This window comes from Bombina bombina, chromosome 4, assembly GCF_027579735.1.
Source record: "Bombina bombina isolate aBomBom1 chromosome 4, aBomBom1.pri, whole genome shotgun sequence".
NCBI lineage: Eukaryota > Metazoa > Chordata > Amphibia > Anura > Bombinatoridae > Bombina > Bombina bombina.
Window position 1 is genome coordinate 416,621,720 of NC_069502.1, and position 26,966 is coordinate 416,648,685.

Here is a 26,966-nt window from a genome sequence, read left to right on the forward strand (position 1 = left end):
GAAACTGTGCCAGCAGCCAGATAGAAAAAAAAAGATTTGGGTTCTAGAGGAGCTACTTCTGAATGAATGTAAGTTATTCTACCCCTTGGTTAGCCTGTGCCAAATATGCACCACTTTCCTCCTTGCTGGCAGGTTTTTCTGTACAGCAACCATATGTCAGCCATTTTGAAAACCCTGCAAATATATTGCGAAGGCAAATTAAAACACTTTCGTTGGTTTGTAGGGGGCATACATAGTGCCCCCACATAATGCAGGTGGTGAGATTCCACTACTGATTGCAGGGCCCAGATGGGTACCGTAGAGGTGTGGATGAATTCAGAGCTCTGAGATTCCATGAGGAACGCCCCTGTATTTATCTTAAGTTATTGAATATATTGTTACACAGAAATATGCTTATGGTTGTTGGCACATTCCCCACATTCCAATACACACTGATCTAGAACCCAATGGGTTTTTTTTTTTTTTAGGCTAGATAGAAATATGTCCCTGGTAATTGCTAAATGATATGCAGCATACCTTTAGAAATGGACCTGATAATAAAAATATATTTGCAATACGTGAATGATACATACCTGAAGGATCAGTGATAATTCCACATACTGTATCTTTAGAATATTCCTCTCTTAGTTGAGGATCACAAGTTTCCAGATCTTCACTGCCACACCTAGGAAAAGAAAATACATAAACAAGTGACTTTGCAAAATTGTTTATTTAGCTTAAAAGGATACTAAACCCATTTTTTTCTTTTATGATTCGGATTGAGCATGCAATTTTCTAATTTATCCATTTTTCTTCATTCTCTTGGTATCTTTATTTGAAAAAGCAGGAATGAAAGTTTAGGAGCCGGCCCATTTTTGATAGAGCTTGTTGATTGGTGGCTACATTTAGCCACCAATCAGCAAGCAGTACCCAGGTGCTGAACCTTAAATGGACTGGCTTAGTATACCTTTAATACTACAGGAGTTTAATTTTCCTACAGATAAGATGGATAATGTGTGGTTTAAATTGGTTTGTAATGAAAATAATTTTGATTTATTTTTTTAATATAGTAAAAATTAGTTAGATGTTAAAGGTAAAATGTTTAATAACATAAATTATGTTCCTTATTTAAATTATTGCAAAAAGAACAAATACAAATAAATAAAAATCTATTGTTCTATATTAATTAAAATGCATGCAAATTTTTATTTATTTTTTTACATACTTACAAATTATTCTCTTCAACTATCCAACTATCTCCAAACTCTTTAGAATTAGCTGCAATATTTCCATCTGGCTTTAATAGATCATCTCCTGATTGGCCATTATAGTTTCCTGAAAATGTATTTATAAAATAATGTAAATTGGGAGCTCTATGCCTGGAAATGAGTGATATTACATGTTAATGATTTAATAAATCGGACATACCGCACAAGCCACAAACATGGTTTCTGTACTTAGATGGCAGAGTAACATCAACGTAATGATTGCCATCAAACTTAACCCGTAGCCCAAAGTCTGTTTCAAAAACTAGATAGTTTCCACTAATGTAGGCTCTAAACTTGTTTTCTTCAGAGATAGGTGGATTTGTTCTTGTTCCATTGACCTGTAGTAAACATTTACATGAGACATGAAATTGAAAGCAAAATTCAACTTTTTTCCAATAGTATGAGTATTTAATAAATTTAGAATTATGAATAACATAGTATATGAGGTTAAAAAAAGACAGAAGTCCATTGAGTTCAACCTATACAAATCTAAATCTATTTACAATAAAATATCCAGTTAATCCTAACTTATTCCAATTAAAAACTTGACCCATTTATCAACAGCAATAATATCCCTGAATTATGTTTCTAGCCAGAAATGTATCTAAACCATTTTTAAATGTATCTAAGGTATTGGCATTTACTACCTACTTAGGCAATGAATTCCACAATTTGATTGCTATTACAGTGAAAAAAGGTTTACGTTGCTGGAGATTTAATCTCCTTTCCTCCAGCCTTTAATTGTGACCTCTTGTCACAAACTATTTTCTTGGAATAAACAGAGCTTCCGCCATCTCTGCAAATACCCTTGTAAAGCACTAAACTTACACAACTTTTTTTCATCTGCGAAAAGATGTTGCTATTTAATCCTTGCTTCAAGTCGTTAATAAAAATATTACATAGAACAGAGCCTAGTACTGATCCCTAGGGGACTCCACTGATTATCTTTTTCCAATCTAAGTATGATCCTTTTACAACTATTCATTGATTGATAGAGCATGCAATTTTACACAACTTTCCAATTTACTTACACTAACACAATGTGCTCATTCTTTTTATATTTACTATTTTTGGGTCACTAGCTCCTACCTAGCATGTGCTAGAATTCACAGCATATACATATATGCATTTGTGATTGGCTGATGGCTGTGACATGATACAGGAGGCATGGAAATAGACATAACTTTGAAATTTGTCAGAAAAAAAATCTACTGTTAAGAAGCAGTGGTCTTAAAGGGACATGAAACCCAATTTTTTTCTTTCATGATTTAGAAAGAACATACAATTATAAACAACTTTCTAATTTACTTCTATTATCTAATTTGCTTCATTCTCTTTATATTCTTTGCTGAAAGGCATATCTAGATATGCTTAGTAGCTGCTGATTGGTAGCTGCACATAGATGGCTCCTGTGATTGGTTCACTGTGTGCATTGCTATTTCTTCATTAAAGTATATCTAAAGAATGAAGCAAATTAGGTAATAGAAGTAAATTGGAATGTTGTTTAAAATTATATTCTCTACCTTAATCATGAAAGAAAATGTTTGGGTATAGTGTCCCTTTAAGATTGCTGATCCTTAACTCGTCCACCATCTCTGAGGTGGCGGACAACAATCATCCCGATCGGATATGATCGGGATGATTGACACCCCTGCTAGTGGCTGATTGGCCGCGAATGTGCAGGGGGAGGTATTGCACAAGCATTTCACACTAAATGCTTGTGCAATGATAAATGCAGACAACGTATGCTGTCGGCATTTATCGATGTCGGGCGGACATGATCCGCTACAGTGCTATTGTATTGTCTTTTTATCATGCATTTGTTGATTATGCAAATCTATTGTATTTAGTGGTCCTTTAAGAGAAAAAGTTTAACTATAACAGTGCTAAGTTCCCTTAAACCCTTGGGTGTATTCCATCTGGGCCTATTTACCTTAAAGGGCAACTAAACCCAAAATCTTTCTTTCATGATTCAGATAGAACATACAAATTTAAACAACATTACAATTTACTTCTATTATTTATTTTGCTTCATTTTGTAGATATCCTTATTTGAAGAAAAAGTAATGCACACCGGTGAGCCAATCACATGAGACTTCTATGTGCAGCAACCAATCAGCAGCTACTGAGCATATCTAGATATGCTTTTGAGCAAAGAATATCAAGAGAATAAAACAAATTAGATAATAGAAGTAAATTAGAAAGATGTTTAAAAATGCATTATCTTTCTAAATCATGAAAGAAAAAATGTGGGTATCATGGCCCTTTAATATTATCAAGTTTTTCACTAGGGCTGGATTACAAGTGGAGCGTTATTTAACTCTCTCCCACTAGAGCATTAACTGTGCTGGAAGTAAGCTTTTTTGCCCTCGTCGGGTTGCACTCGAATTATGAGTTGAAAGTAAACTGTTTTCGATCTATCACTAACCTGAACTTAGAATATCCCGTGCAGGTTCACGTATTTCCCCATTGAAGTATATGGAGCAAAAACTGTGGGAAGAAACACCCTACTAGCGTGCAAACCTGCATATTCTCAAGTGATTTAACCCAACATGAAAACATGAATATTTCCTATTTCAATGTTCTTCACATAGCAGGATATTTTCTATTTATTAATAAATATATATAGATGATTTTTTTCTGGTACAATATATATTTTTATCTATCTATCTATTTACTTTCACCATAGTGAGAGAGTTTTTTTAAAAAAAAACTGAACAGGTGGTTATTATTAGCGCTTCCAGAAACAGATTCAGATTATTACAGCTTTTATATCTTATTTGAATATTATTCTAACATAAGAAATATATATTTCTTTTTCCCACATCATTTCTCCACATCAAACTTCATATGTGGATACATATGCTGACATCTGTTTCTGGAAGCGCTAATAATAACCACCTGTCCAGTCTTTTTCATATATATACGGATATGTACGGGAATATCTATTTATAAATGCATATTCTGCTATGTGTTAAATATTTACAGTAAATGCACACTATGGGGCCTATTTATTATGGTGCGAGTGGACATGATCCGATATAGCGGATCATGTTAGCTGCTAGCAGGGGGTGTCAATTAACCAGATCGTATTCGATCGGGTTGATTTCTGGCGATGTCTGTCCGCTGCCTCAGAGCAGGCGGACAGGTTATGGAGCAGTGGTCTTTAGACTGCTGCTTCATAACCTCTGTTTCGGACGAGTCTGAAGGCTCGCCGGAAACACAGGACATTAAGCTCCATACAGAGCTTGATAAATATGCCCCTATAACACTTTATTAAAAAAGAATATTGCATATATATATATATATATATATATATATATATATATATATTTATATAGTGGGGCAAAAAAAGTATTTAGTCAGCCACCAATTGTGCAAGTTCTCCCACTTAAGAAGATGAGAGAGGCCTGTAATTTTCATCATAGGTATACCTCAACTATGAGAGACAAATTGTGGAAACAAATCCAGAGAATCACATTGTCTGATTTGGAAAAAATTTATTTGCAAATTATGGTGGAAAATAAGTATTTGGTCAATATCAAAAGTTCATCTCAATACTTTGTTATATATCCTTTGTTGGCAATGACAGAGGTCAAACGTTTTCTGTAAGTCTTCACAAGGTTGTCACACACTGTTGCTGGTATGTTGGCCCATTCCTGCATGCAGATCTCCTCTAAAGCAGTGATGTTTTGGGACTGTCGCTGGGCAACACGGACTTTCAACTCCCTCCAAAGGTTTTCTATGGGGTTGAAATCTAGAGGCCACTCCAGGACCTTGAAATGCTTCTTACGAAGCCACTCCTTTGTTGCCCGGGCGGTGTGTTTGGGATCATTGTCATGCTGAAAGACCCAGCCACGTTTCATCTTCAATGCCCTTGCTGATGGAAGGAGGTTTACACTTAAAATCTCACAGTACATGGCCCCATTCATTCTTTCATGTACACGGATCAGTCGTCCTGTTCCCTTTGCAGAGAAACAGCCCCAAAGCATGATGTTGCCACCCCCATGCTTCACAGTAGGTATGGTGTTCTTTGGTTGCAACTCAGCATTCTCTCGACGAGTTGTGTTTCTACCAAACAGTTCTACTTTGGTTTCATCTGACCATATGACATTCTCCCAATCCGCTTCTGGATCATCCAAATGCTCTCTAGCATACTTCAGAGCTTAAGCAGGGGGACACGTCTGGCACTGCAGGATCTGAGTCCCTGGTGGCGTAGTGTGTTACTGATGGTAGCCTTTGTTACGTTGGTCCCAGCTCTCTGCAGGTCATTTACTAGGTTTCCCCGTGTGGTTCTGGGATGTTTGCTCACCATTCTTGTGATCATTTTGACCCCACGGGGTGAGATCTTGCGTGGAATCCCAGATCGAGGGAGATTATCAGTGGTCTTCCATTTTCTAATTATTGTTCCCACAATTGATTTCTTCACACCAAGCTGCTTGCCTATTGCATATTCAGTCTTCCCAGCCTGGTGCAGGTCTACAATTTTGTTTTTGGTGTCCTTCGACAGCTCTTTGGTCTTCACCATAGTGTAGTTTGGAGTGTGACTGTTTGAGGTTGTGGACAGGTGTCTTTTATACTGATAACAAGTTCAAACAGGTGCCATTAATACAGGTAATACGTGGAGGACAGAAGAGCCTCTTAAAGAAGAAGATACAGGTCTGTGAGAGCCAGAAATCTTGCTTGTTGTAGGTGACCAAATACTTATTTTCCACCATAATATGCAAATAAATTCTTTCCAAATCAGACAATGTGATTGTCTGGATTTGTTTCCACATTTTGTCTCTCATAGTTGAGGTATACCTATGATGAAAATTACAGGCCTCTCTCATCTTCTTAAGTGGGAGAACTTGCACAATTGGTGGCTGACTAAATACTTTTTTGCCCCACTGTATGTCTATGTATGTGCAAATATGTAGTTATGTGTTTATATGTGTATATATGTCTGTAAATACATACTGTATATACACATATAAATACATAAATACATATGTACATGCACACACACATATATATATATATATATATATATATATACATACATACATACATACATACAGTACATATACATGTTTAGGCTTGTATATGCATGCATCTCTATGTTAAAGCCCTTTAAAGCCTCTTTTTTTTTCTAACAACTGAAACCTCATATCTTTGAGTCCTTATCACTTTTGTGTGCAATACTTTTTTACAAATATTTTTATTAGATAGTGTTATTCTGGGGCCTATTTATGAAAGGCCTGTCAGACCTGAAGGCTCGCCAGAAACACGGGGCTTCAAGCTCCATACAGAGCTTGATAGATATGCCCCTCTGAGTGCAAGTGTACTTTGTAATGTATTTTGACACTTTTTTGTTTCACGAAATAGTTAACCAGAGCTCTGAGGATGTGGTAATCATTCTAGAGTAAATTGCAATTGTGCTCAAGCGACCGCGTTTACTTTCAATTTATAATACCAGCGGTAAACCCAATGAACGCAAACACCCATGATAAACCCCTTGCACACAAATGTTAGTGCTCCACTCATAATCTGTCCCTTATAAATCTATCTGCATTTAAAAATCTAACTGTATTACTAGTTCCATGGGCCCAGTTTATGTTGGAATAGTTAAAATATCCCATAATCACAGCACTGGTATTATTAGCAGCCTTTCCTATTTGTATTAGTAGTTGAGTTTCCTCCATGTCACTAATGTGGGGGGCGCTTGTAGCATGTTCCTAGTAATATTTTTAAAGAATGTTTTTCCAGCTCTTTATTTCAAACCACAGTGTCTCTACATTATCACTTGTATCATCATAAATATTTCCCTTATTGTCATTCATGCACAATCCATCCTCACGCTACAAATTTTACACAATTAAAAAGGTAGCCAAGTGCTCTAAAAAGTCAAACCCCTAATTTTTACACCATGTTTTTAACCATGAATTTGCTGCCCTTAGTTCCTTCTGCCTTACTGGGTTATCACATCGCACTGGCAATATCTTCCTGAAGAAATTTTTTAGGACACTCCATCACTCGCTTAGTACCAATATGCCCCATGACTGCAGGATCAGACCCATATCCCCCTAACAATGTATCAATACGCTCCACAACATGCCTAACATGAGCCCCTGGAAGACACCAAACTGTTCTATTTAAGGGCTCTGGATAACAAATTATCCTATTACTCTTCCTAATAATAGAGTCTCCTACATCCACCATCTGCCTCGGGCCAAGACTTGTGTACCCCTCTTCAATGACTGAAGGACTGTTCACTATATTAGGCAGAACAGCCCTCTCTGACACTGACACTCCTGAACTGATATCCCCAACATCTTCACTCAGTCTAGCAAATCTATTGGATGTACCAGCTCAGGATAGGCCTGTCTCTTCCGCATACTTTTACTTCCCCTTCTAACAGTGACCCAGCTACTTCCTGGAGTCTCCCCTCATCTGAATCCTCTCCATTCCCACTGCCAGAACCATGAACAACCTGCTCAGTCCTAACCATTTCCCTTTCAAGTGTCTGTATATTACGCAGTGTTTCAATTTGTTCTTCCAGAACTCTAACACGAGCTTCTAAAGAAACAATATGCTTACACTTACCATAGACATATGATCCCTGAAGGGGCTGATCCAGTGATGTAAACATATGGTAAGCTGTACACTGAATGATATTCAGTGTTTAATGGAACAATGTAAGCAAAAAGCTTTTATGTCACTTATGAAACAGCAACATTTAAAAATTATAAAACATGTTTTACATGAAAAAAGGATTAACCAAAACAGTTAAAATTTAAGTGGAAACTTGCTGGAAATCCATTACTGTGTATAACTGGTACCTGGATTTGTGTGGTTCATTGTAGCAACTCCCTCAGTTGTATTAATTTAACTGGATAAGATCTATCCAGATTTATATTTTAAAATACTTTTTCTTGGCAAATAGTAGCATACTGCCCCTTTAAATGATAGAAATCTAACATTATAACCACTAAATACTCTCTTAAAGCTTATTTTGAACAATCATACTTAAAAAGAGTATAATAAAAAAATTCATGTTTGGTGGTTCACACAAAATGTTGCAGCATGTGAGTTAATATGTATGAGCTTACATTGAGTCGTTTGTTCTTTAGCAATGTAAATGCATTGCTGTAAACTTCTATGTGCACTGACTGAACATAGGAAACTTTGGTGTTTGATCCTCTGTGCTCATTGGTGGTATAAACATGGAAAAATGGAAGGTTGGCTGAAGGTGCACTGCAGAGTTTAGAGAGAGTATAGCTGCAATTTCCCATATAATGATGGACTGCGCCATCAAATGTATTGTAATGAGGGTCTCCAGATGCACTGCAGATGGCATGAGCTGAAATCAAATGGGTAAGAATATAATTACTGATCTTTGAAAAAAATTAAGTCCTGAGTTCCTCAGTTAATATAACAAATAATAAACAAAACGTATTATTAGCTATAAAAACAGCATAGAACATATGAGCAATTTTATAAAACTGACAACATCATTAACTAACTAATATATCGCATAAAATTCTGGTCCTATCTCCTATCAAGGGCCTCCATTCTAATCCATTAGATAGATATTTGTTTCATTTTTTTTTTTAATTCAACTCATGTGGTTTCTATGGTGTTCTAATCCATAACTCCAGACTTTGTTATTTGAATATTTTAGGTTGAGCAAATTATAGGTGATGTGTGATGGGAAAACGTGAAAATGTGCGTCTATAAACTAACACTGAAAACAAAATATGGTGGCTTATTGATTCTGTATTGCTGATGACTGTGTAATGTGTTTGCTGACTTTTACACCTAATATAAAATATAAATTTACCAAACCGTACAATAAAAAATGTTATAATTTTGTAAGTAACATTTTTTTTTAAATGTCCTAAGCAAAAAGTGCAATTATTATAAATGAAAAGTATTTTACTTGTGTTCAAGTTTTATAGCTTAGAAGTATATTGCAGTTTCAACTGAAAATGGAAACTTAAAAAAAAACAGGATATGCAAAGCCAAAATGTGATATTGTGTTGTCAAGAATATTGAATTGTAATTATGTGAAAGCTGTGTTTTCTGATGACTTGGGATACTGTTTGTTGAGGGTTTTAATGCAAAGTATCTGATGGGTTATTACAAAATGATACTAGATAGATAGATAGATAGATAGATAGATAGATAGATTGGAATTAGCTTCATTTTGAAAACACTGATTTTTTTTTTTTTATCAAAGCTCACTTAGGCCCCTGTTCTAAACAGATCCCTGGGCTGGTGAAATTTTATAAGAATACTCACCAGCCTATCTATTTCCCTAGTGGAATTTAATAAAGACACTTTATTTATTACTTTATTGTCTCGCTATGGGGCATATACTGCATTTTCGTTTGGAGAGGTGATACATTCATTACAAAAGTGCACAATAACATTCATAATTTCAAAATGTTACAAAAAGAATAACTGAACTATTCACACACAAATACGCAGGGAAAAATTGTATTGTTAAGGTATATCAAAATGCATAACAAAATTGTTCACTAAAAATCATATTTTATCAAAAAAGTAAAATTTGTAGGTAAATTCTGCTTGTTTCTAAGCCACTACAGACAGCCTCTTATCACATGCTTTTTTATTTGCTTTTCACAACATGATACTGCTAGTTCATGTGGGTCATATAGATAACATTGTGCTCACGCCCGTAGAGTTATTTAAGAGTATGCACAACACAGCACTAATTGGCTAAAATAAAAGTGTTAATAAACAAACAGTCATTTGATCAGGGGGCTGTCAGAAGATGCTTAGATGCAAGGTGATCACAGAGGTAAGAAATATTAATATACTGTAACTGTGTTGGTTAGGCAAAACTGAGGAAAGGTTAATAAAGGGATTATCTATCTTTTAAAACAATAACAATTCTGGTGTAGACTCTCCCTTTAAGCATAATATTCATGTTTAAAACACGCCAGTTTCCCCCTCTGTATTTCACCCTCCATCGCAATCTTTTACCTAGCAGAGAGCTCTCATTTATTTGTATGGGAGACATCTTGCCACTCACAGGGGCTGCCCCTTTTTTATAGAATTCAATGAGGGCTGCCTCTGCAAGGGTTAGAGGGGAAAAACACATTTTGACCTGAGAATTTTTTTTAGAATCGGGGCCTAATGGATCAGAATGACTGCATTAATTTAGTTATGTTGTTTGCTGTCAACATGTTTATTTCCTGCTCATGACAAGACCTAGGGGCCTATCTATCAAGCTCCGAATGGAGCTTGATGGCCGTGTTTCTGGCGAGTCTTCAGGCTCGCCAGAAACACAAGTTATGGAGCAGTGGACACAAAGGCCGCTGCTCCATAACCCTGTCCGCCTGCTCTGAGCAGGCGGACAGGAATCACCAGAATTCAACCCGATTGAGTATGATCGGGTTGATTGACACCCCCTACTGGTGGCCCATTGGCCGTGAGTCTGCAGGGGGCGGTGTTGCACAAGCAGCTCTTGTGAGCTGCTGGTGCAATGCTGAATACGGAGAGCGTATTGCTCTCCGCATTCAGCGATGTCTTGCGGACCTGATCCTCACTGTCGGATCAGGTCCGCAAGACATTTGTTAAATTGGCCTCCTAGTTTCTATTGCTGTTGTAAAATTGTACAAACAGCTGGTAACATCATATATCTCCATAGACTTTAATAGAAATATTTGTTGTTTCCACCAGCTTCCACAGTTTAGAACAGCAATTGAAATTAGTACAAAAATAGTTTTTAAGCCAAAGTCAATGTTTTTACTATTTATTAGGGCAAGGGTATTCATTTCTGTCATTTTAGTACAATATATATATACAAACAACAAAACAAATTAGCTGGTATACACCTGTCTGTGAACATGTGTTTAATGTTCATTTTAAACTATTGTCCACAAAAAATTAAGGACAATGGGACCAATTTATCAATGTCTGTCTGACATGATATGCTGTAGTGTATCATGTCCGACAGAAATCAGTGAATGCCGACAGCATACGTTGTCGGCATTTAACATTGCACAAGCAGTTCACCAGAACTGCTTGTGCAATGCCGCCCCCTGTCAATCAGCCTGATCATATAGGATGTGGCGGATTGCATACCGCAGCCTTAGAGGCAGCGGACCAGTCATATAGGATCGGGCGGATTGCAGACCCCAGCCTTAGAGGCAGCGGACCAGTTATGGAGCAGCGGTCTTTAGACTGCTGCTTCGTAACTGCTGTTTCCGGTGAGCCTGAAGGCTCGTGCAGAAACAGGGGCATCAAGCTCCATTCGGAGCATGATAATTTGGCACCTATATATGCAATTTTTACAAACTTTGGTAGCTTTAGTAGTATCCAAAAACATAGCATTATATTCTCAAAAAAATGATCATAACAAAAAAATTTTATCTTAATATGTTGGTCATTTATCAAGTTTATTGCAACCTATAAACCCCACAACAACTTGTATGCAGGACTGTTCTCAGGTTTTTCACAGTACCTGGAATGAGTGGAGTGGTACGTCCAGTCGTAGATGTTATTGTAGTTTTAGGAGTTGTGACATCTATATTAAAAAAAAATGGTATATTGGGATAAAATTATTCACTTGTTCTTAGAAACTTCTTTCACAATACATACATATGTAAATAGATAGATAGATAGATAGATAGATAGATAGATAGATAGATAGATAGATAGGTTTCACCACAAGAACACACTATTACACCCTCCCTACCACCTGCAGGACTCCTGAAATATTGCAGAGTTAAAAAAAAATTGCCCCGTAGAAAGGGGTTAACAACCGAACATTAAAAATTAGATAAAATGCAGAGTTTAAACTTCAAACTAACATTGTGGAAGCTAAAACAAAAAGGTCCCCTGCTTTTCAATTGTATCCAAACAATAAATATGATAAAATGTATAATTAGTTACTACTGTATATTGGCAATAGTTACTACTGTATATTGGCAAATGTATTTCTAGAATTATTACACAAGATATTTACCTGTTGGTGTGGATGTGGGTGATGTGCCAGGTGGTAACACAGTTGATCTATTTGGATCTGAAAAAGGAACATTTTTAAAGTTCTGCATAATGTTGAGATATTCATAAATGTTCCAGAACATAAACATTTTTAGCTTACCACAAATAGTATCATTCTTCCAATGTCCCAAAGATACCCCTAAAGCTTCACAGGCTGTTGCATAAGACTTCAAGGCTTCACAAAGAAGGTCATCACTTCCCCCAGTGCCACAGTAATCAAAAACACAACTCTCAAAATATTGGTGAGGTCGTAGGTATTTATGGCATGGTCTGAATGGACCATTAGTATCTTTTATTATCCAGCACTTTCCTTCAGCCTCTTGTTCTAAGGTTGGTGGACATGTTGGAGGAGGTGGAGGCGTAGAGTCACATCTATAAACAGAAGCAAGCAAGCCAAGAACGTGATAAATATATAACATTTCCAATTGTATTGCAAATAAGGACTCTTATTATTAATATCATTGTTATTATTAGGGTTAAATTGTTAAAGATGTTAGAATAAACACACTATTAAAGGGAAATATACAAATATTGAAGCTGTTACCTTACTCTCATAGCAGGGATGTTAAACATAAAATAAATTCTGAACATAAGGATTTAGTGAAAGGAAACTTTTGATTGAAAATAATTAACAGATGTGTTTAATTTCTTTTCTTTCATATGAGTTATAGGCTTTATTATCACACACTAAATTGCAAAAGCCAAAATGTGGACATGATATTACCAACAAATAGATTATTACACTGCATACAATGCACTATTTTATAATATTTATATATTTATTACTCACATCCATTCATCATCAGGAACTCTCCAGCTGTTACCAAAGTCATTAACATTAGTTACTACTGTGCCATTGGGTATTGTGAAATCATCATGACGGTTATCATTATATGTTCCACATAATCCACACAATGTCCCTTTATATGCTTCCGTTACTTTAATGAGAAGCTCATGATCACCATTAAACTGAAGCTGGAGGCCAAAGTCTGTAGTAACAACAACATACTGACCACTTTGTACAATATCTATTCCAGACACATTAGCAGGAAGAGTAACTGAAATGTTGTTAATCTGAAAAGAATTGTAAAATACCAAGTTATTTTTTTTTCATATTTTCCACTATAGCATCAATAAATAATAAAAACTAATAATTATGAAAAAATAAACACAATTTTGAACAAGTACCCATGTTCATGGAACTTTATATATTACTTACATATACAATGTTTCCTTTGTCAAGTAAGATGTGCACCCCATCCACAGTGAGAGCAACAGAATTGATTGCGGTCCAGCTTTGGGAACCTCTGTGTTCATTACGTGTAGTGACAATAAAGTTGTTTGTTGTATTGACACATGTCTCAGCCACTGTGTAATTACAAGATCCTTGGAAGTGATGAAGTGTCCCATCAAAGGTTGAATAATGAGGGTCACCATAAATGTGACAAATTGTAGTGCTTGGTCGGTAACAACCTAATGAGCCATTTTCAACTTTGCATATTTCACCCTCAGCACAGGACACAGGAACACAGACCATGTTGTTGTTTCCTTGACATTCACACCTGTTTTCACAGTTATCTTTCAGGAAGCTTTCTCCTTTCTGTAAACAAAAATATGCAATGAAATATTATTTTCACCATTTTATTTATTAACTGTAAATGTTAGTGCTGAGCTTTATACACTTACATCGTAATATGTCTCATTATACCAACATCCACAGTCTGACTGAGAAACGCAAGTTCCTCCACTGATAACATATCCTTCATCACATTCACAGCCTTCGGTACATGGCAAACTACAATTATCTGGCCTGTTTGGTTCTAAACATGTGATCGGGCAGGCAGATGCACAAGCATTGTAATGACTATTGGATTGGCATTTGGGTTCTGAAACAAGAAATTTTGTGAAACATTTCACATTATTAAACTAAAAATAAGAACAAAGAACATGATAAAAAAGTAATAAACCTAATTGTATTGTATTTCTGAAAACATTTGAAAAAGATGTAATGAAATTCTGCCATTTACATTAGAGTAAAGTATTATATCTAGCATCTGAATTTCCTAAATAACCTTAATAGATTATAAAAAGCATTTATATAATTTCTGTATTAACAGCTATATTACATTGATAAAAAAAAAAAAACAAGAAGCATATGTTGCTTCACCTTTATATCTGCTAAGCATAGCAGATGTATTAAACTGTGTTTTGTAATAATATTTACCACAGTGTGTGATGTTCCTCCAGTTAATTAAAACTCCTTCTTTCTGACAAGCATCGGCATAAGCTGATAACAAACTGCACAGAATATTTTTATCACCATCCAAAGCACAAAGGTCGAACATGCAGCTTTCAAAGAATCCTGAGGGGTTGACCACTGAATGACACATTTGGAAAGGACCATCTTTACTTGTTAAGAGACCACAGAATCCATCACTCTTATACAGCTCTTCTTTTTCTGGTGAACATGGAGGCACTGGTGTAGGCTCAGGGTCATCAGGATGACACAGGGGATCGCCATCATCTACAATCCAGCTGTGACCTAGCTCTTCAGAGTTCTTTGCTTGCTGTCCATTTGGCATCATGAAGTCATCTGGCTTACGGTTGTTAAAGTTGCCACACATTCCACAAGTTTGTTTGGAATAAGTACTGGGAACCTTTACTTCTACTGAAGTGTCAGTGTCATAGGAGACTGTCAATCTGAAATCAGTCTCTAGAGTAACATATTTCCCAGTCCATCTCACCTTTACGGATCCTCCAACTAAGGTCACCGGAAGTGTAGTCCAGATGCCATTGACCTGTCAAAGATTATATCAGAGAACAAATACTCTGAGAACCATTACTTCACTTACTATACAAAACCACTAATTTAGAACACTATCTATTGTTTTTCTCTTTCAAAAAATGTCCCCTCATGTACATCATGTTTTAATAGCATTGTCTTTCCTTTACCATTCTTCCTATAAAAATGCATATTATTGTCATTATCAAAAATATATCCATTTTATTTAAAAACTTTGTGAAACAGGAAATCATTACTTACCAATACTCGATTTTTCTCATGTCTCACAATTTGTACTTTTTGATCATAAACTTCTACCAAGACTTTTTCCACAAAAGACACTGATGGATCACCACGATGTTCATTCTTTGCCTCAACATTAAAATATGGAAGAGATGTAGAACTATTGCAGGGTTTTGCCAATGTATAGGTGCAAAGTCCCATAAAATTATGATTTTGTCTGTCAAATGTGTCATAGTGAGGATCATTGTGGATTCTGCATATTCCATATGTATAGAAATAACATCCAGGAACTCCATTTGTTATTCCACAATACTGGTTGTTTGGACATGATGTATTAGTGCAGACTATACCACTGCCAGGGGATGGACATGTGCATCTTGAAGAACACGTGTCATCTGACCAGAACTCTGACCCTACTGGATAATGCTTATCTCCTTCCCAACATCCACATTTGTCACTTGGAACACATTTGTTGCCATTCAGAAGATATCCTGGGTCACAGATACATCCCTCAACACATGGAAGGTTGCAATCAGATGGTGCTCCTGGGTTGGCACAAGTAGCTGGACAGGCAGTGCCACACTGCTCATAATGACTGTTTGGTGGACATTGTGGTGCTGTAATGATAAAGACATAAAATATTATGAAAGTTGCATAAAAAATATTATAAAGTAAGATTGCCACTGAGGAATATTTCTGGCTACCACAGTTCAGTATAAACAGATTTGTGAATATACAATCTGTAAAGTATAATAACAGTTTATTCTACTTTCTGCATGCTAGACATAAATGTGGACCAACAATAATTTAACTTCCAATGAACTCACAATAATTTGACGTAAACCATATAAAATATAAGTGTTTCTGGGGTATAAGTACTTAAAAATGACCTTTAATACTATTAATTACTTAAGTTGTGTGAAAAAGAAAAGCAGGTGCATTAATATGTATATATTAAAATATGTGTGTGCATGTGTTAACGTCTTCTACAATCTAATGGTTCTATTTCTGTCTGTTTAATAAATTCCAGATTAACATAACCTAATTTTCTATAAATAATGTCCTTTTATTTTGCAAAAGAGATAAATAACTTTTAACAGTTAATACTACTTGCTACATACTCAACATAAATATGGGCATGCAGGCACCTAAAAATACATTAGGGTCAAAGTTTAAATGCACATAGATTAATTACGTCTTTGAATAGAAACCTATTTGTAAAATACATGTATTGGCAAAAATGCTTCTAGTAAAAGTTATCACTGTTTAAGTGTAAAACATAGCTAGATATTCTCAGTGCACCAACATTTTAAATACTGCATCTGCTCAGAGAGCTAGTGGGGCTTGTTTCATGTCATCAATGAACAAATTGAGTCATTACCAGATTGTACATGCACATTAGGCTCTCTCAGCAAGTGCTATATTTAAAATGCTAGTGTACGGTGCATACTTTAATACACTTGTAAAACAGCTATAGCTTTTATTAGAAGCATTTTTGTTAATACATTTATGTTACAAATGTCAAAACTGAAATGTATCCATGTGGATTCTAACTTTGGCTGGAATGTTTCTTTAACTTGAAATAAGCCTACAAAGTTGGACATAAACCACATAAAATGCTAGTGTATCTGGGATATAAATACTTACAAATTACTTTTAATACTGTTAATTATATAAATTGTGTGTGGGGGGGGGGAACTGTGCATTAATAGAGGTATAGTGGTAACAAGACAGGTTTCTTAATAACATGGGCAAACATTATTTATGTATTTATTTACAGCTCACCAAACTTTTTAAATAAAAAAAAAAAAATTAAGGTGTTGCCTATAACACAGAATAGTTCCGGAACATATTGCAAACATAATGGTCTGGTAATTTACCTGACACATAGGGACTTGTTTTTGAAGATGTTGCTGAGATGCCAGGTGAAGTAGCTGGAGTTGTATAAAATGAATCTATCAACAATAAAAAAAGGCTTTAAAAAGATTTTATGTCACTTTCCATTCAAACATAGTGTTTATATGTAAAAATATAAACTATGTGAAAGCAAAATCTTTAAACAAACTTACGCCTAGATTACGAGTCTTGCGTTAGGCTTAAAAAGCAGCGTTGAGAGGTCCCAACGCTGCTTTTTAACGCCCGCTGGTATTACGAGTCTGGCAGGTACAGGTGTACCGCTCACTTTTTTTCCGCGACTCGAGCATACCGCAAATCCACTTATGTAAATTGCGTATCCTATCTTTTTAATGGAACTTGCATAGCGCTGGTATTACAAGTCTGCCAAAAAGTGAGCGGTACACCCTCTCCTGTCAAGACTCGTACCGCATTTAAAAGTCAGTAGTTAAGAGCTTTATGGGCTAACGCCGTAACATAAAACTCTTAACTAAAGTGCTAAAAAGTACACTAACACCCATAAACAACCTATTAACTCCTAAACTGAGCCCCCTCCCCCACATCACAAACACTAAAATACAAATTTTAACCCCTAATCTGCCTAACCGGACATCGCCGCCACTTTAATAAATGTATTAACCCCTAAACTGCCGCACTCCCGCCTCGCAAACACTAGTTAAATATTATTAACCCCTAATCTGCCATCCCTAACATCACCGACACCTACCTACATTTATTAACCCCTAATCTGCCGACCCCAACGTCGCCGCCACTATATTAAATTTATTAACCCCAAATCTAAGTATAACCCTAACCCTAACACCCCCCTAGCATAAATATTATTTAAATAAATCGAAATAAAATTACTACAATTAAATAAATTATTCCTAATTAAAACGAAATACTTACCTATAAAATAAACCATAAGCTAGCTACAATACAACTAATAGTTACATTGTAGCTAGCTTAGGATTTATTTTTATTTTACAGGCAACTTTGTTTTTATTTTAACTAGGTACAATAGTTATTAAATAGTTATTAACTATTTAATAACTTCCTAGTTAAAATAAATACAAATATACCTGTAAAATAAATCCTAACCTAAGTTACAATTACATCTAACACTACACTATAATTAAATAAATTAACTAAATTAACTACAATTAATTACAATTAGTTTAAATAAACTAAATTACGAAAAAAACACTAAATTACAGAAAATAATAAAATAATTACAAGTTTTTAAACTAGTTACACCTAATCTAATCCCCCTAATAAAATTAAAAAGTCCCCCAAAATAATAAAAATCCCTACCCTATACTAAATTACTAGTGTACGGTGCATACTTTAATACACTTGTAAAACAGCTATAGCTTTTATTAGAAGCATTTTTGTTAATACATTTATGTTACAAATGTCAAAACTGAAATGTATCCATGTGGATTCTAACTTTGGCTGGAATGTTTCTTTAACTTGAAATAAGCCTACAAAGTTGGACATAAACCACATAAAATGCTAGTGTATCTGGGATATAAATACTTACAAATTACTTTTAATACTGTTAATTATATAAATTGTGTGTGGGGGGGGGGGGACTGTGCATTAATAGAGGTATAGTGGTAACAAGACAGGTTTCTTAATAACATGGGCAAACATTATTTATGTATTTATTTACAGCTCACCAAACTTTTTAAATAAAAAAAAAAAAAATTAAGGTGTTGCCTATAACACAGAATAGTTCCGGAACATATTGCAAACATAATGGTCTGGTAATTTACCTGACACATAGGGACTTGTTTTTGAAGATGTTGCTGAGATGCCAGGTGAAGTAGCTTGAGTTGTATAAAATGAATCTATCAACAATAAAAAAAGGCTTTAAAAAGATTTTATGTCACTTTCCATTCAAACATAGTGTTTATATGTAAAAATATAAACTATGTGAAAGCAAAATCTTTAAACAAACTTACGCCTAGATTACGAGTCTTGCGTTAGGCTTAAAAAGCAGCGTTGAGAGGTCCCAACGCTGCTTTTTAACGCCCACTGGTATTACGAGTCTGGCAGGTACAGGTGTACCGCTCACTTTTTTCCGCGACTCGAGCATACCGCAAATCCACTTATGTAAATTGCGTATCCTATCTTTTCAATGGAACTTGCATAGCGCTGGTATTACAAGTCTGCCAAAAAGTGAGCGGTACACCCTCTCCTGTCAAGACTCGTACCGCATTTAAAAGTCAGTAGTTAAGAGCTTTATGGGCTAACGCCGTAACATAAAACTCTTAACTAAAGTGCTAAAAAGTACACTAACACCCATAAACAACCTATTAACTCCTAAACTGAGCCCCCTCCCCCACATCACAAACACTAAAATACAAATTTTAACCCCTAATCTGCCTAACCGGACATCGCCGCCACTTCAATAAATGTATTAACCCTTAAACTGCCGCACTCCCGCCTCGCAAACACTAGTTAAATATTATTAACCCCTAATCTGCCATCCCTAACATCACCGACACCTACCTACATTTATTAACCCCTAATCTGCCGACCCCAACGTCGCCGCCACTATATTAAATTTATTAACCCCAAATCTAAGTATAACCCTAACCCTAACACCCCCCTAGCATAAATATTATTTAAATAAATCGAAATAAAATTACTACAATTAAATAAATTATTCCTAATTAAAACGAAATACTTACCTATAAAATAAACCATAAGCTAGCTACAATACAACTAATAGTTACATTGTAGCTAGCTTAGGATTTATTTTTATTTTACAGGCAACTTTGTTTTTATTTTAACTAGGTACAATAGTTATTAAATAGTTATTAACTATTTAATAACTTCCTAGTTAAAATAAATACAAATATACCTGTAAAATAAATCCTAACCTAAGTTACAATTACATCTAACACTACACTATAATTAAATAAATTAACTAAATTAACTACAATTAATTACAATTAGTTTAAATAAACTAAATTACGAAAAAAACACTAAATTACAGAAAATAATAAAATAATTACAAGTTTTTAAACTAGTTACACCTAATCTAATCCCCCTAATAAAATTAAAAAGTCCCCCAAAATAATAAAAATCCCTACCCTATACTAAATTACAAGGACTTAAAAGGACTTTTTGCGGGGCATTGCCCCAAAGTAATCAGCTCTTTTACCTGTAAAAAAAAAAGACAATACCCCCCCACATTACAACCCACCACCCACACACCCAACCCTACTCTAAAACCCACCCAATCCCCCCTTAATAAAACCTAACACTACCCCCTTGAAGATCACCCTACCTTGAGACGTCTTCACCTAACACTGCAGAAGTGGTCCTCCAGACGGTCTGAAGTCTTCATCCTATTCGGGCAGAAGAGGTCCTCCAGATAGCCAGAAGTCTTCATCCAGACGGCTTCTTCTATCTTCATCCATCCGGAGCGGGTCCATCTTCAAGACATCTGACGCGGAGCATCCTCTTCTTTCCGACGACTAACACTAAATGACGGTACCTTTACGTGATGTCATCCAAGATGGTGTCTATTCAATTCCAATTGGCTGATAGAATTCTATCAGCCAATCGGAATTAAGGTTGAAAAAATCCTAGTGGCTGATCCAATCAGCCAATAGGATTGAGCTTGCATTCTATTGGCTGTTCCAATCAGCCAATAGTATGCAAGCTCAATCCTATTGGCTGATTGGATCAGCCAATAGGATTTTTTCTACCTTAATTCCGATTGGCTGATAGAATTCTATCAGCCAATCGGAATTGAAGGGACGCCATCTTGGATGACGTCACTTAAAGGTACCGTCATTTAGTGTTAGTCGTCGGAAAGAAGAGGATGCTCCGCGTCGGATGTCTTGAAGATGGACCCGCTCCTTTCTGGATGGATGAAGATAGAAGATGCCGCCTGGAAGAGGACTTCTAGCTGTCTGGAGGACCTCTTCTGCCCGGTTGGGTGAAGACATCTCAAGGTAGAGTGATCTTCAAGGGGGTAGTGTTAGGTTTTATTAAGGGGGGATTGGGTGGGTTTTAGAGTATGGTTGGGTGTGTGGGTGGTGGGTTGTAATGTTAGGGGGGTATTGTATTTTTTTTACAGGTAAAAGAGCTGATTACTTTGGGACAATGCCCCGCAAAGGGCCCTTTTAAGGGCTATTTGTAATTTAGTATAGGGTATGGCTTTTTATTATTTTGGGGGGCTTTTTTATTTTATTAGGGGGATTTGATTAGGTGTAATTAGTTTAAAATTCTTGTAATTATTTTATTATTTTCTGTAATTTAGTGGGGGGGGGGGGTTCTGTAATTTAGTTTATTTAATTTACTTGTAATTAATTGTAGTCAATTTAGGTAATTTATTTAATTATAGTGCAGTGTAATTGTAACTTAGGTTAGGATTTATTTTACAGGTATATTTGTATTTATTTTAACTAGGAAGTTATTAAATAGTTAATAACTATTTAATAACTATTGTATCTAGTTAAAATAAAAACAAAGTTGCCTGTAAAATAAAAATAAACGCTAATCTAGATACAATGTAACTATTATTTATATTGTAGCTAGCTTAGGGTTTATTTTATAGGTAAGTATTTAGTTTAAAATAGGAATAATTTATTTAAAAATAGTAATTTTATTTAGATTTATTTAAATTATATTTAAGTTAGGGGGGATAGGATTAGACTTAGGTTTAGGGGTTAACAACTTTATTATAGTGGTGGCGTTGTTGGGGGCGACAGATTAGGGGTTCATAAGTATAATTAATGTAGGTGGAGGCGGTGTCTGGAGTGGCATATTAGGGGTTAATAATATAATGTAGGTGTCGGCGATGTCGGGGGCGGCAGATTAGGGGTTAATAAGTGTAAGATTAGTGGTGTTTAGACTCGGGGTTCATGTTAGGGTGCTAGGTGTAGACATAACTTTCGTTTCCCCATAGGAATCAATGGGGTTGTGTTAGGAGCTGAACGCTGCTTTTTTGCAGGTGTTAGACTTTTTTTCAGCCGAATCAGCCCCCTTGATTCCTATGGGGAAATCGTGCACAAGGACGTTTTGCCAGCTTACCGCTACCGTAAGCAGCGCTGGTATTGAGGTGAGATGTGGAGCTAAATTCTGCTCTACGCTCACTTTTTTGCGGCTAACGCCGGGTTTCTAATGACCCATAATACCAGCGTTGTCTGTGGTGAGTGGTAAGGAAAAACTGTGCGTTAGCACCGCACATCATTACCGACAAGAACTCGTAATCTAGCCATTAGAATTTGTAACATAAACACACAAACACCTTTTGCAAATCAATTCAACATTTATATAAACTAATTAATTATAAATAATATTTTTATAAAGATACATCTAGAAATTCTTAATGCAAATAACCAAAAAAAAAAAAATGGAAATAAACAGCAGCTATACTTATGTTTACAAATATGTGTAAAAAATATCAAATTACCAAGTATCTGATGTTAAAGCAAAATAAAACAACGGGACATAAATAATGGTGCACTAATATCTTCAAGTGCCCATAGTAAAGGAATTCTAGACAAACTATATATTTAATTTAAGCTCAGATCATTTACCTGAGACACTTGGGACACTAGATGTAGAATCAAATGAGACACCTGGATCACTAAATGTCGTAGAATCCAAAGTGCTGGATGAGATTGTGAAAGCAGGGCCTGCGTATGAAAAAAACCCTATATAAATGTATTCTCACACTAAATAAAACACAAAAGAACAACAAATAAAAACCTATGCAGGCTGTATAAATAGACATTCACTAGACAGAGATGAAAGCAAGTATATTCTCAAGCTGAAGGCAGGCCTATCTGCTTCCATGATTAATTAAAATGATAAGTTTTATATTATTATAAAGACACATATGGAAATTCTTAATGCAAATAAGCAAAAAGCAAACAAATAAAGCATGAGAACAAACAGCAGCCATATTTATATTTACAAGAGAGAAGTATGTGACAAAAATGTCAAATTATCAAATGTCTATAAATGATGTTAAAGCAACATAAAACAAAGGGACATAATTAATGTTGCACTAATGGTTTCATCATATGCCCATGGTAAAGGAATTCTAGACAAAACTATATATTTAATTTAAGCTCAGATCATATACCTGAGACACTTGGGCCACTAGATGTTGTAGAATCCAATGAGACACCTGGACCACTAAATGTTGTAGAATCCAATGTGCTGGATGAAATTGTGAAAGCAGGGCCTGTGTATAAAAAAAACACCTTTATAACTATATTCCCACACTAAATAAAACACACAAAAACAACAAAACAAAATAAATCTATGCAGGCTGTATAAATAGACATTCACTAGACATAGAAGATAGCAAGTATATTGTCTCAAGCTCAGGCCCAAAAATGTCAATGATTGCCATTGCCCATGAAAAGCACACTTTTTTTATGTAAAGTTACATTTTAAGGTAGAACACTTTATTGAACTACAACTAATACCAGTTTACACGTTCTTACAAGCATGAACGGAACTACTTGAAACCCAACAAAGAGCCCCAACTGAGACAATATTCAAACACATTGAACTGTCAATTAGCAAGTAAGCTAGACCAGCTTGCCATGAGAACAATTGTGAGCAACCTAAACATAAGGTTGGTGATTTTTAGAAAAGTTGCTTTGGGTGCTTTCAATGTCCCCATCAACCAGCCAATAAAATGAAAACCTGGATGTGATTGCACAACAGATGCTTGATATTCAATGTTGTTGCTCTGTACATTAAAACACAGCAAATTAAACTTTTTGAACAACAATCATCTAATAAGCTCTGTTTTATCAGCACTTGATGCAAGATACCAACAGCTATTTTTATATATTCACTCATATCCTTATACAGATCTCATCAGGCTTCAACTTATGTTCTGTCTACCCTGCACCTGCCCAATCTGCTAAGGTGAGTCACATTTACAGTTAAGGAGGAAGAGTCTGGTTCTATCACATTTTTGGGTTAACTACATTTCTTGTGAGTACTGCCCAAGACTATGAGTCAAATATAAGAAGAACTGTGACTGTTAAAAAATACACATTTAATAAACCTACCTGAGGAAGTTATAGCTGTGTGCAGACTTGTGCCAGAGCTTTCACTTGAGGTACTGGAAACTGTGTGCAAAAAATGCAATCAATTAACAAAATAAAGTTACAGTAAAAATCTAATTTAGTTCATGTAATCAATTGCAGATTAGAAATACAGATATGCTTCAAGTAATACTACTTATATTCTCTTCAGCTTACTGCAACAGTCAAATGTACAACTAGGTTAGAAAAGTTGTTAATTATGGTTCAGGGTTATCAGACAGGACAAGTCAAGGTTCATTATGCCGATGTTGGGGGGGCGACAGATTAGGGGTTCATAAGTATAATTAATGTAGGTGGAGGAGGTGTCCGGAGTGGCAGATTAGGGGTTAATAATATAATGTAGGTGTCGGCGATGTCGGGGGCGGCAGATTAGGGGTTAATAAGTGTAAGATTAGGGGTGTTTAGACTCGGGGTTCATGTTAGGGTGCTAGGTGTAGACATAACTTTTGTTTCCCCATAGGAATCAATGGGGCTGCATTAGGAGCTGAACGCTGCTTTTTTGCAGGTGTTAGACTTTTTTTCAGCCGAATCAGCCCCCTTGATTCCTATGGGGAAATTGTGCACGAGCACGTTTTGCCAGCTTACCGCTACCGTAAGCAACGCTGGTATTGAGGTGAGATGTGGAGCTAAATTCTGCTCTACGCTCACTTTTTTGCAGCTAACGCCGGGTTTCTAATGACCCATAATACCAGCGTTGTCTGTGGTGATTGGTAAGGAAAAACTGTGCGTTAGCACCGCACACTATTACCGACAAGAACTCGTAATCTAGCCGTTAGAATTTGTAACATAAACACACAAACACCTTTTGCAAATCAATTCAACATTTATATAAACTAATTAATTATAAATAATATTTTTATAAAGATACATCTAGAAATTCTTAATGCAAATAACCAAAAAAAAAAAAAACATGGAAATAAACAGCAGCTATTCTTATGTTTACAAATATGTGTAAAAAATATCAAATTACCAAGTATCTGATGTTAAAGCAAAATAAAACAACGGGACATAAATAATGGTGCACTAATATCTTCAAGTGCCCATAGTAAAGGAATTCTAGACAAACTATATATTTAATTTAAGCTCAGATCATTTACCTGAGACACTTGGGCCACTAGATGTTGTAGAATCAAATGAGACACTTGGATCACTAAATGTCGTAGAATCCAAAGTGCTGGATGAGATTGTGAAAGCAGGGCCTGCGTATGAAAAAACCCTATATAAATGTATTCTCACACTAAATAAAACACAAAAGAACAACAAATAAAAACCTATGCAGGCTGTATAAATAGACATTCACTAGACAGAGATGATAGCAAGTATATTCTCAAGCTGAAGGCAGGCCTATCTGCTTCCATGATTAATTAAAATGATAAGTTTTATATTATTATAAAGACACATATGGAAATTCTTAATGCAAATAAGCAAAAAGCAAACAAATAAAGCATAAGAACAAACAGCAGCCATATTTATATTTACAAGAGAGAAGTATGCGACAAAAATGTCAAATAATCAAATGTCTATAAATGATGTTAAAGCAACATAAAACAAAGGGACATAACTAATGTTGCACTAATAGTTTCATCATATGCCCATAGTAAAGGAATTCTAGACAAAACTATATATTTATTTTAAGCTCAGATCATATACCTGAGACACTTGGGCCACTAGATGTTGTAGAATCCAATGAGACACCTGGACCACTAAATGTTGTAGAATCCAATGTGCTGGATGAAATTGTGAAAGCAGGGCCTGTGTATAAAAAAAACACCTTTATAAATATATTCCCACATTAAATAAAACACACAAAAACAACAAAACAAAATAAATCTATGCAGGCTGTATAAATAGACATTCACTAGACATAGAAGATAGCAAGTATATTGTCTCAAGCTCAGGCCCAAAAATGTCAATGATTGCCATTGCCCATGAAAAGCACACTTTTTTTATGTAAAGTTACATTTTAAGGTAGAACACTTTATTCAACTCCAACTAATACTAGTTTACACGTTCTTACAAGCATGAACGGAACTACTTGAAACCCAACAAAGAGCCCCAACTGAGACAAAATTCAAACACATTGAACTGTCAATTAGCAAGTAAGCTAGACCAGCTTGCCATGAGAACAATTGTGAGCAACCTAAACATAAGGTTGGTGATTTTTAGAAAAGTTGCTTTGGGTGCTTTCAATGTCCCCATCAACCAGCCAATAAAATGAAAACCTGGATGTGATTGCACAACAGATGATTGATATTCAATGTTGTTGCTCTGTACATTAAAACACAGCAAATTAAACTTTTTGAACAACAATCATCTAATAAGCTCTGTTTTATCAGCACTTGATGCAAGATACCAACAGCTATTTTTATATATTCACTCATATCCTTATACAGATCTCATCAGGCTTCAACTTATGTTCTGTCTACCCTGCACCTGCCCAATCTGCTAAGGTGAGTCACATTTACAGTTAAGGAGGAAGAGTCTGGTTCTATCACATTTTTGGGTTAACTACATTTCTTGTGAGTACTGCCCAAGACTACGAGTCAAATATAAGAAGAACTGTGACTGTTAAAAAATACACATGTAATAAACCTACCTGAGGAAGTTATAGCTGTGTGCACACTTGTGCCAGAGCTTTCACTTGAGGTACTGGAAACTGTGTGCAAAAAATGCAATCAATTAACAAAA

The 26,966-nt window shown here is 35.5% G+C and overlaps 1 protein-coding gene and 1 long non-coding RNA gene across 2 annotated transcripts in view; both read right to left on the reverse strand.

Moving 5' to 3' along the window:
- The window catches only part of LOC128657509 (IgGFc-binding protein-like), a 182,156-nt gene that overhangs the window by 21,493 nt on the left and 133,697 nt on the right, over window positions 1–26,966 (reverse strand). Inside the window, 20 exon segments of the mRNA XM_053711876.1 lie at window positions 573–664; window positions 1,209–1,314; window positions 1,408–1,585; window positions 8,339–8,589; window positions 11,722–11,784; window positions 12,226–12,282; window positions 12,364–12,635; window positions 13,054–13,337; window positions 13,483–13,863; window positions 13,950–14,149; window positions 14,488–15,061; window positions 15,307–15,905; window positions 17,169–17,243; window positions 18,960–19,034; window positions 22,746–22,844; window positions 23,297–23,398; window positions 24,243–24,302; window positions 25,376–25,477; window positions 25,929–26,030; window positions 26,875–26,934. Of these exon segments, the coding sequence (XP_053567851.1) occupies window positions 573–664; window positions 1,209–1,314; window positions 1,408–1,585; window positions 8,339–8,589; window positions 11,722–11,784; window positions 12,226–12,282; window positions 12,364–12,635; window positions 13,054–13,337; window positions 13,483–13,863; window positions 13,950–14,149; window positions 14,488–15,061; window positions 15,307–15,905; window positions 17,169–17,243; window positions 18,960–19,034; window positions 22,746–22,844; window positions 23,297–23,398; window positions 24,243–24,302; window positions 25,376–25,477; window positions 25,929–26,030; window positions 26,875–26,934 (3,732 nt within the window).
- LOC128655411 (uncharacterized) lies at window positions 18,953–24,305 on the reverse strand. The gene is made up of 4 exons (XR_008401787.1): window positions 24,243–24,305; window positions 23,297–23,398; window positions 22,746–22,844; window positions 18,953–19,034 (listed from the first exon to the last, which is right to left on the reverse strand). It is a non-coding gene; the product is annotated as an uncharacterized LOC128655411 (long non-coding RNA).